At 43.7% G+C, this 16,531-nt stretch overlaps 1 protein-coding gene across 1 annotated transcript; it reads left to right on the top strand.

The window, feature by feature from the left end:
* Positions 1 to 266: 266 nt before the first annotated feature.
* PROC (protein C, inactivator of coagulation factors Va and VIIIa) lies at positions 267 to 8,723 on the top strand. The gene is made up of 9 exons (XM_021544390.3): positions 267 to 444; positions 794 to 877; positions 1,257 to 1,417; positions 2,305 to 2,329; positions 2,830 to 2,940; positions 3,643 to 3,783; positions 4,130 to 4,239; positions 5,135 to 5,252; positions 8,061 to 8,723. The coding sequence occupies exons 2-9, from the start codon at positions 811 to 813 to the stop codon at positions 8,621 to 8,623; spliced, it is 1,296 nt and encodes a 431-aa protein (XP_021400065.1). The 5' UTR covers positions 267 to 444; positions 794 to 810; the 3' UTR covers positions 8,624 to 8,723.
* The last annotated feature ends 7,808 nt before the right edge of the window (positions 8,724 to 16,531 follow it).

A 16,531-nucleotide genomic window follows, 5' to 3' on the forward strand; every position in this document is an offset into this window, starting at 1 on the left:
TATCAAAATGTACATCTGTCTCCCTTTGCTATTTTGTGGTGGGAGCTTTGATGAGCAAGTGAAGTAGAAGGACTGTTAAAAATTGCAATATATGTCTCTCTTGTTGTGAGAAGAGGATCTCTTGAGAGACCACAGAACTGGGTACGTACACTTGCAAATGATATATTACCATTTCTGCTCACCAGAGACTCAAAATGAGAAAATGGTTTGAGAAAGGCAGAGAAATGGTTTGAGAAAGGCAGAGTAGGTGCCTCAGCTATTTTACTTTTCCCCTGTATGCAGGTAAATGGTCAAGCTCTCCCCTGAGCACTGTTTGTTCAACAGCTAAAAAGAAAGCACTTCATGTCACTCCAAAGAGTAAATATCTGAAGTTATGGATTAACTAAGTTCCAGCAGAGCTCATGGAGGAAGAACAGATCACGCTGATTCCCACTGAATAAAGCAGTAAGTGCTTCAAAAATATTGTATCCTTTGAGATTTCCAAGTACAGCTTGCTTTAATGGAGCATGAAGCTTGAAAAAAATGTCCAGTGACAAGAGGAGGGTGTCAGGACAGGCCAGAAGTGTTCTGGGAGAGCTGCTGATGTATTAAAGGGAATGAGCAAACCAGTCTGGAGGGACCCTAGACAACAGCTACTCCAGAGCTGGAGTCAGAGACAGGGCACAGCAGGGCATTCAGCAGAGAAGCAGCTTTCTGAAAAGCCAGTGTGTGAGCTGGGTGGGTGGGAACTGTCTGCAGCAGGGTCTTGGGTCACTCTGCAATGTGCTCTTCTTGACACCTGCCTTCTTCTCAGGTGACTCCTACTGCAGGATGTGGAAGCTCCTCACTGTGGGGCTGCTGCTGGCTGCCTGCTCTTCCTGGGGCTGCTGCACCTCAAGTAAGCATTCTTTTGAGAGAGGGCCTTCAACCTTTCCCAGTCACTGCAGTTTCATTTCCTGCTCCTGTGTTAGTCAGAGGGGGTGGCTGGAATAATTCCCATTAGGGGGAGGTTGACTTCCTTTAGCAGAGGTTGACAGACAGTGCTGGGGCCATGGCAGCTGCCTGGTCGAAGCCCTGCTGAGCCCCATGAGATGTCAGAGTCCCACAGAGCAGAGGCTTGCTTCTGCAGCACAGCACAGACAGTGCATGGTGTCTAGGGCAGCCTCTCCTGCTGCACTTGAGAGAGGCTCTTGCTCTCAAAAGTGTCCTTTGGGAAGCACCACTACGGTTTTCAGGCTCTCTTTTCTCTGCTTCTGCTCTCACTTTTTTGCTTGCAGTATTTTACAGCAGTAGAGACGCGAACCAAGTGCTGAGAATCCAGAAGCGGTCAAACACTTTCCTGGAGGAGCTCAAGCCAGGCTCTGTGGAGCGTGAGTGTGTTGAAGAGGTCTGTGACTTTGAGGAGGCCAGCGAGATATTTGAAACCAGGGAAGCAACAGTAAGTTGTTTTGTTTTTTTTTAAGGGTAAGATAACTTAGCCAATCAATTATTTTCTTAAAATATTACAATCCAGGGCACAGGAGATCATGCTGTCTGTACTGAACAGAGATCTTTCCTGACTCCACGGGTGTAGGCATGGTTTTGAGTGTCACTGTGTTGCAATGATTGTCAAGTTACCCCTCTATAGGCCACAAGCATGTTCCACCTGACCCACCTGGTGAAGTTCAGGTCCTAGACAGTTAATTCCAATCCTTGCTTGACCCCACCGGCTATTCTTGGTGCTACTAAATTTTTCCCAGTTCTTTCCCCTTTGTTGTCCATTCACCAGTCCTGGCTGCTTTTCAGTGTACCTTCCAAGTCTCCCAGTTATGCCTGACAAACATTTCTCTTATCACTGTTCTTTCTCTCATTCTCCAAACTTCTATTTTGAATTGGACACTATGTTTACTGTCTGCTGATTCCTGCCCCTTTCCACATTCAATTGTAGTGTTTGGTTGTATCCCTGTTACTATTTTTAGCAGAGTAAGCTCAAAGCATAGGTTTATCCAGTCCTTGCTGTCCCTAGAGGAGAGAGGGGCTGCCCTTGGAATGCCCCTGTTTTGTCTAACTGGGCTCAAGTGAGCTCAGGTGACTTATCTGGCAGTAAGTGCCAAGAAAATAGCCTGCAAGCAGAGCAGGGGAGTCTGTGCTTAGTACAGAGAGTGCAGGGGGATCATTGGCTGGTTTTCTTGGTAGTAGTGCCAGTCACTACACTGGCAAGAAGAATGAGACCAATGTTACTGACCCAAGTGCTGTGTCCTGTTGGCCAAGACCACAAAACACATAAAATCCCTTGCTTGTTGAAAATGGTTTTCTCACTGTAATACAAGTTTTGTTTCTCCACAGCTAGATTTTTGGAGCAAGTATGTAGGTAAGTAAAGACTTTCCTAATCACTTTGCTGTGCTTCCTCAGGAGTTACTAGTACTCAGCCTTCCTTCTGCCATGTGTCATATACTAATTCAAATTCTCATTCTCTCTCATAAGGGGTGTGCAGAGGATGTTTTCCTGTTCTATCATACAAGCAACCTTCCTAAAATGCTTGAGGTGCACCTGTACCTATCATCAGTCATCTTCCCAGAGTTAAGGAATTGGTGAAAAATGCTTTGATGCTCTAACCATGCCTGATGTGGTGCAGCAGTAACCTGCTGCTGCCCTGCCTGCTTCAGGCTTTACTCTTTCCTGCCCTTCTGCCCACTCCACTCACTCTGCAGATGTAATTGAGGGCCCACACAGATGGCCCTGTCTCTGGCCAAGTGCCACAGAGGTGTCACCATTAAGTGCCAGAAACATGGCTGGAACTTGGAATTCTGGAGAGGGTCTGTTTGTGTTGATGTTTGATCAGTGACTGAGTTTTCTTACCTCTGTTTCAGATGGAGATCAGTGTCAGCAACATCTTTGTTCCAATGGGATCTGCAAGGACAGTATTGGAAAATTTTCCTGCATCTGTAACAAAGGCTGGGAGGGGTTTTTGTGCAGTTATGGTAACACTGCATTCAATCTCCTATAAAATAACAACTTTTGTGATGGGGATCTCTGTGCGATAGGGATGGACACTTCAGTCATTACACAGCATATTTTTTCTTTACTACTTTCTTTACTAATGTGATTTCTCTCTTGCTTCTTAATGTGGTAAGAGGTTTATCTGTGCTTATCTAAAGCAAAATTAGCTTTGTATTGCCATAGGATAATTTTAGAGGTATGAGATATCTAAATTTTGGACAATACTGGAAATAACTCTGTAAAGCAGGGGTTTACTTTAGAATTGTCAACACCGGGATTATGGTGGGGTTTTTAAATACAGGGGAAAACCGAATCCGCTGCAAATATTTTACTACTGTGACAGTTCCTTCCTTGGACAAAAGCTGGATAGCATATTTAGGGATGAGCATTGTATGTCATGTGTCATCAGAGGTTTTCACTGTGAGAGTTGGCACATAGTGACAGGGCATTTTCTGTTCTTCAGTCTTATAGTAATCTGTTTCCTCCATCTACCCACTCCCTCTTTCTGGACCTAGGTCTGTTTGCTGTCTAGGGGCCTGAGTGTCACTGAAGCCCACATCTGTCATTCTAAATCCATTTACAGCTGTTACCCACTTGAAGCACGATGTCACTTTGCCACCTTACCTTTCTGTGGCTCTGACTTCCCAACTTCCCATCTCTCTTGCTGTTTGTTTTTCCCACAGAGGTCAAATACAGCAACTGTTCCACGGATAATGGGGGCTGTGAACATTTCTGCAGGGAGGAACCTGCCAAGCAGCATCGCTTGTGCAGCTGTGCATCGGGGTATCAGCTCAAGGATGACCACACCATGTGTGAGCCTGTAGGTAAGAGCAGGATCTTTGTAGTCCAGCTTTGACAGAAGATTATTCAGACTGATGTAAAAGAGTTTTAGGGGAGATTTGTCTGCAGTGCACTTTGTACTCATTTTCAAAGCATCTATTCCGTGAAGAGTAACTGCATTTCCCAGCTCCATACCCACTTTATGGCCCTTTATCCATGTTTGCCTCATGGAGATATAGAGAGGAATCGGGAGACTGCCTCCTCTGCCAAGCACTAAGGGACTTCCATGAAGCCTCTGAACAATATTGCCTAGGTTAGACAAAGGAAATCCTCTAAAAAGAGGATTGGATGACCTGGGCTTTGCTAGTGAATTCTCTGCGACTTCTGCAGTGGAGTTCCCCTGTGGAAGAGTGAAGTTGGACTACACTGAAGGCAAAGCAGACTTCAATATTCGGCTCATTGATGGAACAGTTGGAAGAAGGGGAGGCAGCCCTTGGCAGGTAAGGAGAAAGGAATTCTTTGCCACATATAATTCAGGCTCTTCCTGAACTGCTCTGCCTCCCTCTAGCTCCAGAAAGGCTCTTGTGTTGTTACTGGTAGTGTCATATGAAGTTAATATTCCCTTAGCTTTTTCAAAAGCATCCCGAAGGTTGGAGTAGCAGGAAAAAATAATATAGTATCTGTGAGGATTCTTGACCTTGTTGCTGTTACCAAGTTTTTGACCTAACTGTGCCAACACTGCCAAGAGAGAGGATAGTGATGGCACTCACCTGCTCTGTTGCTCCATCCTGGTGAGCTCATGGTGTGTGATGTGCTTCAGCTCCTGCAACAGCCTTTCGGTGGGAGATTATCTTCCTGCCCTTTCTTATAAACCTTGTCTGTAATAAATTAAAGTTAGCAGACTTAATCAGTAAAATATGCCATGGCAGTTTGGCTTATTGCAAAGAAAAAGGGGACCTCACAGAGCTTACCATGGAACTAATGAATGCAAATAATTAGGGCCTGGTTCCCTTTGCTATTAAAGGGCCTTTTACACTACAGTGTGAGAGCTGCAGCCTGAGATGATGCATGGTTTCTGCTGTGGGACACACCCCTCATTTGTGCTCTGTATTTCAAAGCTTTGAGTACAAAGTGCTTCTTTGCAGTGACCAGCATCACCCCATGCTGATTTGAATGAAGCCAGCTCTCATTCAGGAAGGAAATTCAAAACTTTTTTATAGGTATTTCACAGAGACTCTATAGAATTTAATCCCCCTGTAGAGCTTTGGCTTCAGTGAATGTGACATACTTTGGTGCTTGATAAGTCTGGGTATTTGGCAGCACCCAAGAAGAATGAGTACAGTATTCTGTGAGCTGTGCTCCATGCAGTGACACACCTCCCTTGTCTTGTTTCAGATTATGCTGCAAAATACCAAAGGGATGTTTCTGTGTGGGGGTGTTCTCATCCACCCAGCTTGGGTCCTAACAGCAGCACACTGCCTTGAGGAAAACAAGGGGTTCAGAGTTAAACTTGGTATGGAAAATCACCTGTCCCTGTTTTTTTTTAATATAACTGTTTATTTCCTAACATTTATCATCTCAGGGAAAAGACTGGCAGGTTCTGAAGACGAAAGTCCTTGGCTGTAGGAATGGTCTGTCTAGGCACTATTTAATATGCACCTTAGCTTAAAACAAAATTTAGTAAAAATCTGATTTCATTTGAGCTATTTGAGCCTTACTCTGGAAATGAGCTGATGTCTTCTGAGCACTCTTGCTAGTCTGTAAAGTAGAAAGTCTTGGTCTCTTCTGCCTGTGTGTTTCTGGTGGTGAAAGTATTTAAGATCATCCCAATACTGAAAAAAGTCTTGATCCCCAAAGGAGAATGTCACAGGGTCTCTTTCTGCCTTTTCATTTATTTAAACACTGTTACTTAAGAACGCTTCACTGGAAAGGTGCTGCAGAATGGCAACATGGCCTTTACTTGCCCTGCTGCTCTGGAGCATGAGAAATTGTCACTATGTTAAGTAGGGGCTTCTTCTGAATTAACAGAGATAATTAGTATTTAATTCACACTTAGATTTTTTTTTTTTTCAACAGTGTTTTCTATCTAGCATTGGTGTTAAGGCATAACAGCTCAACTGCTCTTGCTTTCCATTAGTGAAAGGATAGATTATTCCCAGTATTTGTGGAGAATCCTGCCAATATGTTGTCTGTGTATATAGCTTTAAAAGTAGATGTCTGTGTGCATGTTGCATACACACTGTGGATGTGCAGATGCTTGAGAGCAGAGACAATAAGTTTATGTACATCCAACATAAAGAACGAATTGAAAAGTGTGTGATGTAGCCTTGGGTCCTCTTAGTGCCAGAATATTCACCTTTTCACAGAGAGACATCTATCACCACAAAAGCAGTTCTCATCAGAAAAACCTGGAGACATCTGTGAGCGACAAGGAGGAGAGTGTTGGATGAAGACATTGCCGTGTCCATGCGGACAGCCAGGGAAGTGTTCGTACTGAGCCTGCACGGGTGCTACTCAGTCTGTGTCTGTCAGGCTGGGATACCCCACACCCTTCTGGACTTGTCTCACTGCAGCTTGCCACCCACAGGAGCAAAGCTGGAAACCTGCATCTGAGTTTACACCCGGCTTCAGGAGAAGTCTCATGTGGCTTTTTAGTGTCTGAAATGGAAAGTTAGTTCTCGGAGTAGCTGAAGTTTTGGAAGATGGATTTGGGAATAACACAATATTCCCTCTGTGGCTCTTGTTCCTGCATCACCAGCCTAAGAGCATCCAGAAATGTGTTCAGAACTCCAAGAAGATAGAGCAGATAGGTGGATGTAATGGTTCAATTCAAAATCATGTTTCTGCCTTTGCAGTTTTTTTTTTCTTTGTGCCAGCAGCAAGATTATGATGATCCTTATTGTGTAGAAGGAATTCGATGTGTTTCCACAGCCTCTGGGTTCAGTACCTCCAGGTGTACATCTGGGATTTTTGGAATTTAAAACTCTGGGGGTAAATCACCCACCAGAAGTGAAAGGTTGTTCCCCTGGGGGTGAGGGAGTCTGTCACTGCAGTGCAAAAGGTGTCACCCACTGGTTGGTGGGTGCCTCAGGATGGAGACAGCTGGTGGCTGTGCTGGTGTACAGAGCGTGTGGCCCCACAGCAAGCCTGTTCCTGCACAGCCACTCTGCCTCCCTCAGAGGAGATGGTCTGACAGGGCTTGAGTCCAGAGTTATTTCTGAGGCCTAAAGCAGAGTTTGTATCTGTGAAGGCAGGAATAAAGCCCTGCCAGCCAGCCCCAGCCACAGGGGCTTCAGGCTGCCTCAGGAGTGCTGCAAACACTGCCACTGCAAAGAAAATAGATTGTGATAGGAGAGAGAAACTGATTTGTGATTGTTGGCTCAATACTAGCAAGTCCATCTGGGGTTGATGCTACTCCATACAAGACATCAGAGCATTTTCAGCTGTCTGCTCTAGCCACGTGTGAACTGTCCATTTTCTGTCTGCAGAGGAGCAAGAAGAGAGACTCAGAAATAAATTGTCTGGAAGGCTAAGAATCCAAAGCTGTGTTTAAGAGATCTTTTGAGAATATATTTCTGTAACTACTGTGGCTTGTAAGTCCCTATGCTTGGAGTCACTCACAGAAAAAAACTTGCAAGACCTCATTGACAGCCTGCCAGAAAACCTAGCTCTGCCTTTCCTATTGTAATGTATCACAAATGCCTTCTTGCATTTCTGGCCCTTTTCAACATAGATTCTTGCTTGCTGTTCCATAACTTCTTGGCCCATGAAGTAGCTGTGATCTTGTAGCACAAATAGCAACTGAGGAGTCTTAAGCAGTGAAAAATTCCTTAAAATACAGATGTAAGATTTCACAAACAAATAATCTTACCTGTCAGTCAACTTCATCTTCCAAACGCTGACATTCAGCCATTCAGACCCTGGCTGTGTGGTGTAAAGCTCATGTCCTGTTGTAAATGTCCTGGTTTTGTAGTGTACTTGCTCTCCCATCTTTGAATGCTGACTCCAAGAAGGTTGTTTTCCTCCTGAGGGTGACTCACATTGCACAGGTGTGCTGAAAAATGAATACTACAGGGCAGTTTGTTTTCTCAGCTGATAACCAGAGCTCTAGAGGTCTTTAGGTTTTCATGATTTTTGTAAATGTGAAAAGTTTAGAGATTTGTCCATCTGTTAAGAATACTGTTAACTTATGACATAAAGTTGTATTACAAGAGAAGTAAAAACATGGAGTGCAGTCTTAATGCCCAGTGTAATCCAGTTGCTTTGGTCTTCAAAGTAAAGGAAGCTTTGGCAACATCTGTCATCTTGTTTCCTCTTCCAGGTAAATTCCGTTTCCGTCCTGAGGCAGATGAGCAAACCATTAGGATTGATAAATGGGTGATCCATGAAAATTACACCAAGAAGACCTCAGATAATGACATAGCCATGCTGCACTTGGCTGAGCATGTGATGTATTACAAGTACGCGCTCCCCATCTGCCTTCCCACCCGCAACCTGGCAGAGCAGGAGCTGATGAGGAGCGGGAAGCAGGTGGTGGTGTCGGGCTGGGGCAGCCTGAGCGAGGATAACCAGAGCTACGCTGCTCTGCTCAGGTACATCGAAATCCCCATCGTGCCCCACAACGAGTGTGCCCAGGCCATGAGCTCCCACATCTCTGAGAACATGCTGTGTGCTGGGAGCCTGGGGGACAGGAAAGATTCCTGCCACGGGGACAGCGGAGGCCCTATGTTTGCTAGATATAAGGATACTTGGTTTTTGGTAGGGCTGGTAAGCTGGGGTGAAGGCTGTGGAAGAAAGGAGAAATTTGGAGTCTACACCAAAGTTAGTCAGTACCTTGAGTGGATCCAGCACCACATAGATACATCAGCTCCTTTGAAGGGTTGATTCTGATCCAGAGTCTGGAATGCTGTGACTCTATGCTAGTGGCAGTATGCATTATAATGTACTGTCACATCTTCAGTATTAAATATTGAGTATGTGCTAACCTTGTGTGCTGTTTTCTTTGGTATCTATTTTTTCCTCCTTTTTTTCTTGTTTACATTGGTTTCTTGCAGGTTATGTTGTTTATTTGTGGCATGGTCCTACTTCGGCCTTACAGGCAAGAAAATATCCTGTGTTAGCTGAGATGCTGTACATACAGCATTGTAGAAAATAAGGTTGTCCATGGTCAGACAACTCTGTCTTTGAAATAAAAATGTCAGTTGTGTAAAATGTCTGAACTGGCTGGGGTGGAGACAGGAGGGGACACAGAAAAGTGTTCTGCAAATAACCCTAGAGATGCAGTTCTTTAATTTCAGCTGTACTGCAAGGTAGTACCCACAGTAACTGTTTTGGTTTGCTTGGTATTTGTATAATTTTTCTTTCAACCCAGTGAAATTTTTATTCCATCATTACTACCTCCAGTTCTTCATATATTACTCCAGTGTTCACAGATTGTTGATTCAGCAGGTTACTGGAACTTACCTGTATTTTCCATTCTTTGCACACTTGACACCAGATTTTACCCTGGCAAACTTCCTTAAAAGAGAATGGGTACTCTCTTTAGTGTTATTCCAAAAACCCAAACGCACAAACAAGCACCAAAACCAAACAAAAACCCCAAACAAAACAAAACCCACTTTAATGCCAAGCTTTTGCAGGCTCTATTTATCATGAAGTCTGTAATTCTCTTCTAATTAACAAGCAAGCAAACACTTCTCTTCATTCCTGTTCTGTGGGTGCAGTGGGCTGCAGACTGTGTTAGTACACCCAATGCTTTTACTGATAAATACATGTTTGCTTGTATCTGTCTATGTTTATATCAGTAAACAAAATAAAGACATACAGCATCAATAAGTCCATAGGAACTAGCACTAGTCCAAGTGAAGTTTAATATCACACTTTATAGTTGTTTCTAATCTTAGTACTTGAGACTTGTTAAACATAATTAATCTTGTAGAAAGAAAAACTGTCTCTGCTGTAGTGATGTGTTTCCAACATCTTGATGGGCTTGCATGCGTGTTTGGATCAGTGAAGAACTTCAGTCTGCTCTTGTGACGAGATCGTTAAACAAAAAAAAACCCAGGTATAATGAAATTTTATTAGAATTTGTAAGAAATTTAATAAGATACCAGAAAGGAGGCTTAATACCTCTTAAATTTGTTCCCTCAGAAGCTGCCTCTGTGCTTATTACCCAAGTGAGGATTTCCAGTCATGCACTGAAGAAGTAGCAGTCAAGCCAAAGGCTTCTGTGTTACTTGTTGGCTCTGTCGCTCCCCTCTCCTCCTCTTTTTGCCTTGGGACAGGATTTAGGGATGGACAAGTGTTAATAATGCTTTGAACAGCAGCCTTCCCTCCAGGCCTGCATGGGGAAGAGGGAACCTGTAACACTGACTTGCACGAATGTGTTCAAAGCCAGTAAGACACAGGTCTGAGTGACAGCAGAAATTGTAATGTCGGAGTGGCTGTGACTCTGACAGGACAATATTTGCTTGCCTGCAGGTGACTGCTGTGAATCCTGCTGCACACTCCCAGCTCTGCATATTTCAGCAGAGGTTTACAAAGCAGCTTGTGTATTTTCCAAATGGGTTGGTTTTACCTGCTGGAAGGTGATGGATTGTCAGAAATACACTCTCAAAACTTCCATATTTTCCTGAATAAAATTATTCCAAAAGGTGGCTATTACTGAAGGATATTTTTAAAAACCTTTTGATTTTCTTTTTAATGCACCTGTATATATGTGTGGAAACACAAATGCAATTTTCTTCTGATTTTGGTTTTCTAATGTGTTTCATGGAATCCAGGTTGTCTCTTCTCTGTCAATATTTGTGATGGGTTAATGATTGACCTCATGGCTGTCCCTGATGTATATCCAAATCTCTTTTCTGTGTTGCTCTAAAAAAAGAAAGAAAAAAGTGAGTATAATTGCATGATTCTGTGTAGGTGAACTCACTCTGGGTTCTGTGTTTTTGAAAACATGCTGCAGGAAGCAGAGGGGTACGTGCTGTCAAATCCTGGTAAATCAGTCAGCGTGGGAAGGTAATGCCAAGAAATCCTTCTGCCAAGACAAACTTCTGTCTTGTACCTGTGACTCCCAGGTATATGGGGGTTGGTGCCTGGCTGGGGTCGGTGTGGATGGTGTTACTTGCCAAGACCATCAGGAATTGCACAGTGGTTGCTGGAGCTCTTGGCTGGTTGTGTATCTGCCTTGGCACAAGAGCCAGCACAGCGGGGACTGAGCTGTGGCTGGGAGTGGCTCCTGCTCCTCTGGAGTCTGGCCCCTGCACTCCTGTCCCAAGTTTTCACTGGGACTCTGGCTCCGACCCTGCAGAGGCTGGCTCAGCCTCTCTGCCTGTGAGGATGCCTACTGAGCTGGCTTGGGGAAAGCAGGGACATGAGGTCAGACTGAAGTGGGGAGATTCTGATTTCTTTGTCCCTGCTCTTGTCCTCTTGCTTCTGCTTCATCTTTGTTGCCAGCTGGTTTCATGACAACAGACTAATTTGATTCTTCTTTTCCCTCTGAAGGAAGTCAGAGTGTTCTGAATCTCACTGACATGGAGAGCAGCTCCTTACTTGGGATATTTCTCCTGCTGATGTGCTATATCAACAGCAGCTGCCTGTTTTCATATTCAGGTAGTACTTCTGAGTTATCTTTTTGTGTTACTGTGGTAACTGGAAATTTCAGCATTTAAACTAAAACTACATTCCTCACACAAAGTCCTGTGGGTTGAAGAAACACTTTCTGAAATGCACAAACAAAAAATACTATTCATATATATATTGAGGAGAAATCAGCCTTTCTTATATTGATCATATTGAATCCAAAATCATAATGATTTTTGCATGGCAAAGACTTCAGTTTGGGAAGCTAAAACAAGGTGCTCTCAACGTGTGTCTACTTAAGTGTAGGTAAATCCTCTGAGGTGACCCCAGAACACAAGGGGTGGTGAAGGGAAATTTCACTCATGTACATTAAAGACATTTTCTCTGTTACCAGACAGCAGGATCTGTCTAAAGCCTTTCTCCATTAGGAATTTCTGTGTGCTGTTATTAATTGCCTAGAAATGAGGCAAATTAATATAAGTCTAGAATTTCAGGAATTGCTGTAGATACTGTTCCTGCAACTACAAAGAAATGTGTGTTTTCACAGTCCATCTCAAAAGTGGGTTCTTTGTCCAAGGGCACTGCCCCATTACTTGGAAAATGGAGCACTGCTAAGTGCACTGCTATGTGGATTTTTGTGGGCTTTGTTGGGATCACAGCCTCAGTTTTCACCTTGGAACACTGGTAGCAGCACTCTCCCAGCATCTGCTGGGTGGGCTTTGGCTATTGGGCCACACTTCTGGAGATGGAACAAAAAGGCAGAAACCTTCAGAAGCAGCAGGGGGTGTGTGGGCAGGACCTTACGACCATGTTGTCTCTTTTAGCCCTTCCTCTCTTAATTTACTGAGAGCAGTAGCTTCAGGCATTGCAGGAGGAGGGCAGGTCATATAGTGAACTGTATGTAAAACTGAACATTTACATACATTTAGAACTAAATGTAAAACTCACATTTCAATATTTCTCTTAATGGATGATTGGTGTCTGTCTTCTTGTGGCCATGATAGCACCTGGAAAACTCTGGGTCTCCATTACCAAATATCAAACTAATAATTGCTGGGAATCAAGATGGTTAAGCAGAAAAATATAACCATCCTCCACAGAAGAAGCTGCAATACTCAAGAGTTTTGTGGAATAAAATACTATTGCTGCACTTAACTACAGGTCTCAGTAGTTCTTTTGATTCATTGAAAGAAAGCTTAAACTACTGGTATCTTTTGCTGGAAAACAGGCTAATTTTATTGTCCTTTGGTTGGTGTAAATTTCCACTCCCCCTATTTATACCACTCTACTGAATACTTATCTGACTGTGACTGTAACAATGCTGCTGCTTTGTCTTCTTCTACCAAAGTGTTCAAGTTTGCTCTTCTAGTGTTTATGAGAAAAGACAAAGCCCATGAGATGCTGTGAGTCCATAAATGTGCCAACCACTTTCTGGAAGAGATTTGTCAAGGGAACCTGGAGAGAGAATGCAATGAGGAAAAGTGTTCATTTGAAGAGGCTAAAGAGATCTTCCATTCACAAGAGAAAACAGTGAGAAACCCAATTTTAGGAGAAATAGAGGGAAGTTAGCAGTGAGGTATAAATAATCCTGTCCCGAGGTGTAAATAAAACTGGTTGTTAAGGGAGGGAGGAAGGGAGCACTGGGCTTGCATTCTGTCCTGAAGAGGGCCTGGGCAGGCTGCTCCTGTCTTGATGCTACTGACTGAGAGAAGGCACAGCCATGGGCCTGTGTCTGGGCAATCAGCTCTGTACACTCAGTTGGTGGCCAAAGGGCTGCTGAACACATGGTGTCAGAGTTGTTCCTGGGCTCTTCATGGAAGGTTGAGTACCATCCTTGGACAGGAAAAGCACTGTGTTGAGTTCAACATGACACCACATATCCTAAGCTCTAGTCTTTGTTTCTGTCATTCTTCCCTCCTGCTCCATTTCCCTGTGGCCTGATCAAAGCCAGGAGGGCTCTGGAGGAACAGCAGCTGGGCTGAAATGGCTCTGCAGGGGCCCATGGGCGCATGGGGATGTTGTGCCCCAGTGGAATGGGAGCACAGAGGGCACAGTTAAACAGAAGCCACTATGGGACAGTACTGCAGGGCAAGAGCTGCCTGTCCCTGAGCACTGTGAAGCAGTGGAGGAGAACATCAGGCCTGGTGCTCAGGGCGAGCTGAGCCAGGGTCCTGCAGGGCACAACGAGACCCCAGCACCTGCAGCCAGGAGGGAAGGAGCAGTGGGAAATACAACGGGGCAACACCAGCGATGGGAGGGCTCGGGCCAGAATGGAATGGGGGCTGTTCAGACTGGGAATGAGGCACTGCATCAGGGCAGTGACTGGAGAGATGTTTTGGACAAGCCTCAGCCCACCCCTCAAACCACCCAAACATCGACTCTGCTTTGGAGCAGTGTGACTGCAGGGTAACGGGAGGAGCACTGTCATCATGGACATTGCCCCTGGCAGGTAATACTTTACTTCCAGTCTCACCATAAACACCACACCTAAATGCTTTCTTTATCATCACTGGGTCTGTCAGGAGGAGCAGAGTTCATCAAGCCATTATAAAGTTGTTTTTTCAGGTTGAGAGCAATGGAACCACACGTATTTCTCAGTCTTATGATGGGCTTTTTGATAATAGGGACCTTAAATACCTCTATCATTCTTCTCCTATCTTGCTTTTGGATTGGAATGTTAATAACCTCTCTGTAACTCAGATCATTAGTGCTTTATGGGTTGTGTCTGCATGTCCTTGGGGAAAAGCCAAACTTTTCCTCCTTTTGGAAGGCTGGTAATTTTCACAAGGTAAGTTCCATGGCCAGGTAAGGTTCCTTAAAATGCTGAGCATGGTAAGGGAGGTAAAATTGAGGGCTCAAAGGTGAAGGCAAGTGCATGTGGCAAACAGGGACAACTAAAGTGTTTGTTTCCATTGTTTTATTTTGGATTTTAAATAATGGTTTTGGGCATTTTTTGTGCATGGCCTTATTTGTTACTAATTTTCACTCTATTGTCTCTGGTCAGTGTCTTAGTGCTGTGAGGACTTGTGCACAGGAATTCTGATCTAAAAAACCCTCATGTTACCCTCAGTCTGTTTTACTGCTGTCATACAAATGGATTGCCCCATTCCACAGGTCAGGAGGTATTTACATGTAGAAAAATCCAAGGGTGAGCCTGGGTAGACTGCATTCATTGTGCACTTTGACAAGTAAAGATGTCACTATTAGCCAATTTTAGGGGTTTCCACTATCTAGCCAGAATCTGGGTTGGTAGATGGGAATGTTGTTTGAATGCTGCCCAACCTGTACATTTTCTTCCAACCTGTACATTTTCTTCTTGAAATGAAGTGTTACCAGCAAAGTTGAGGAAGTGTTAGATTTTCATTACAGCTGGCAACTTGTAATTTAATCTTGTGTGTGTATATATATATATGTGTATATATAATCATTCTATTTTTTTAAAGAGTTTTGCATTCTAGTTCTTCATAAACTAAGACAGCATTTTCTGGTAATTGTTCTTTGCAGTTTCTTCCAGTGTTTATTTCTTAGCATTACTGAAGAGAATTAAAAACAACAACAGTATATAGAATTAAGTCAAAATGGGTCATGTAAATCTCCTGGAGCTGGACCATGGTAGGAGGCCAGACTGTCACACTCCTTTCCACTCTTTGATTATTAACTTCACTGGAGGCACAGAGCACCAACATTTATGCTTTTACTTCAGTCTAACACATGAATTAACAGGTCTGGGAAGTTTAATTGAGGAGATGCTGAGGCAGTGATGGAGCTTGTAACTTTGAACAGACAACACAGACATCAAACACAGAGCAGCATGTTTTAACTTGGCCATTTGCTACTGTGCAGATGATTACAAATTTTATTATAGGCGTCCCAAAGAACTACACCTTGTGTTTCTGTTCCCAGCCTCCAAAACTTTTAAAACCACATTAATAAAATCACAGTCATACTTGTCCCTTCTGAAGAATGCTAGCCACTGCAGCAGGCAATTTATTTGTCAAGATTAGTGATGTTAAAATAGTTCATGTCTCAAGCCTGTGTTCCTACAGGCCCACAGCCCTGTGTGCATTCAGTGCCCACTGAAGGAAATGCAGTTGTGGTAACGGTGTCCATCACAAGACAATGAACACAGGGAGGGGGTGCTGAAGTTCTGGCACCAAGTACAACCTTGAGTACAAATCAGTTACAGATTTGTATTTACAAATCTCTATTTGTATACAAATTTGTACTATAGGTCACAATTACAGAAGCTTTCCAATACAAAACCCAGTGTCTGTATGGAATAGTGTATAAACCAAGCAGGAACTGACCTTGCTTCAGGATAGGATTTTATGGCAGGAATCTGAACAGTTGATCTTTGTGTTTCATGTTAAAAGTTTTGATTTTTTGACCCTTTCTAACAATTGACTATGAAGATATAATTACAAACCCCCAGCACTTGTGACAGTCCATTCTTACCATTCCACAACAGAACCTTTGTTTTCCTCAGAGAATAAGTAGTGCTGAGCTATTATGAACAATTTTGACTGGAAGAATTTGTATTAGATCTTGCACAAGAGCACCAGGTTCAGTACTTCAGGGAAATGCCTCTTAGGATGTAGAAGTAGCCCCCAGCAACCCCCAAAACAATAGGACCAGACTCTAACACCAGAACTACGAAAAAAGTTGGGGGATGAAAAAAATAATTCCTTTTAACCCCTGAACCTTCCAGGCCAAACAGACTCTGGCTCTGAACAGCTCGACACAGTTCAGTAATTCTTCAGTGTTTCATCTCCCACTATGGCAGTAAAGAATGTCCTGACTTTCAAGAAACAAAACTAAAAAAATCCCAAACTCTAAGCCCCTGGAGGGCTCAGCATACTAAAAATACACCCTGAGGTGGTTACTGCATTATACACATACCTGGAGAAAGCAGGAGCAGACTATTAGTGTCCCAGCCAGCACAGGTGTTCTTCAGCACAGGTGCTCTCCTTGTTTCAAGCTGCTGTCCCAGCACACAGCTCTGTTACTCCATCATTCCCTCCACTCTCAAAGGGGCAAATTCAACATGTGACCCCCTACACAAACTTGCAATCTCTCCCCTGGTGCCAGCAGTAACTCAGCCAACACCAGGGTCCACAGAATTACAGAACACTCATTACAGAGACTCTGCTCCTCCAGCACAAAGGTGATTTTTCTTAATGAAAAAATGCCAACTGCCAATTACCTGTGCAA

This window comes from Lonchura striata, chromosome 10 (genome assembly GCF_046129695.1).
Source record: "Lonchura striata isolate bLonStr1 chromosome 10, bLonStr1.mat, whole genome shotgun sequence".
Taxonomy (NCBI): Eukaryota; Metazoa; Chordata; class Aves; order Passeriformes; family Estrildidae; genus Lonchura; species Lonchura striata.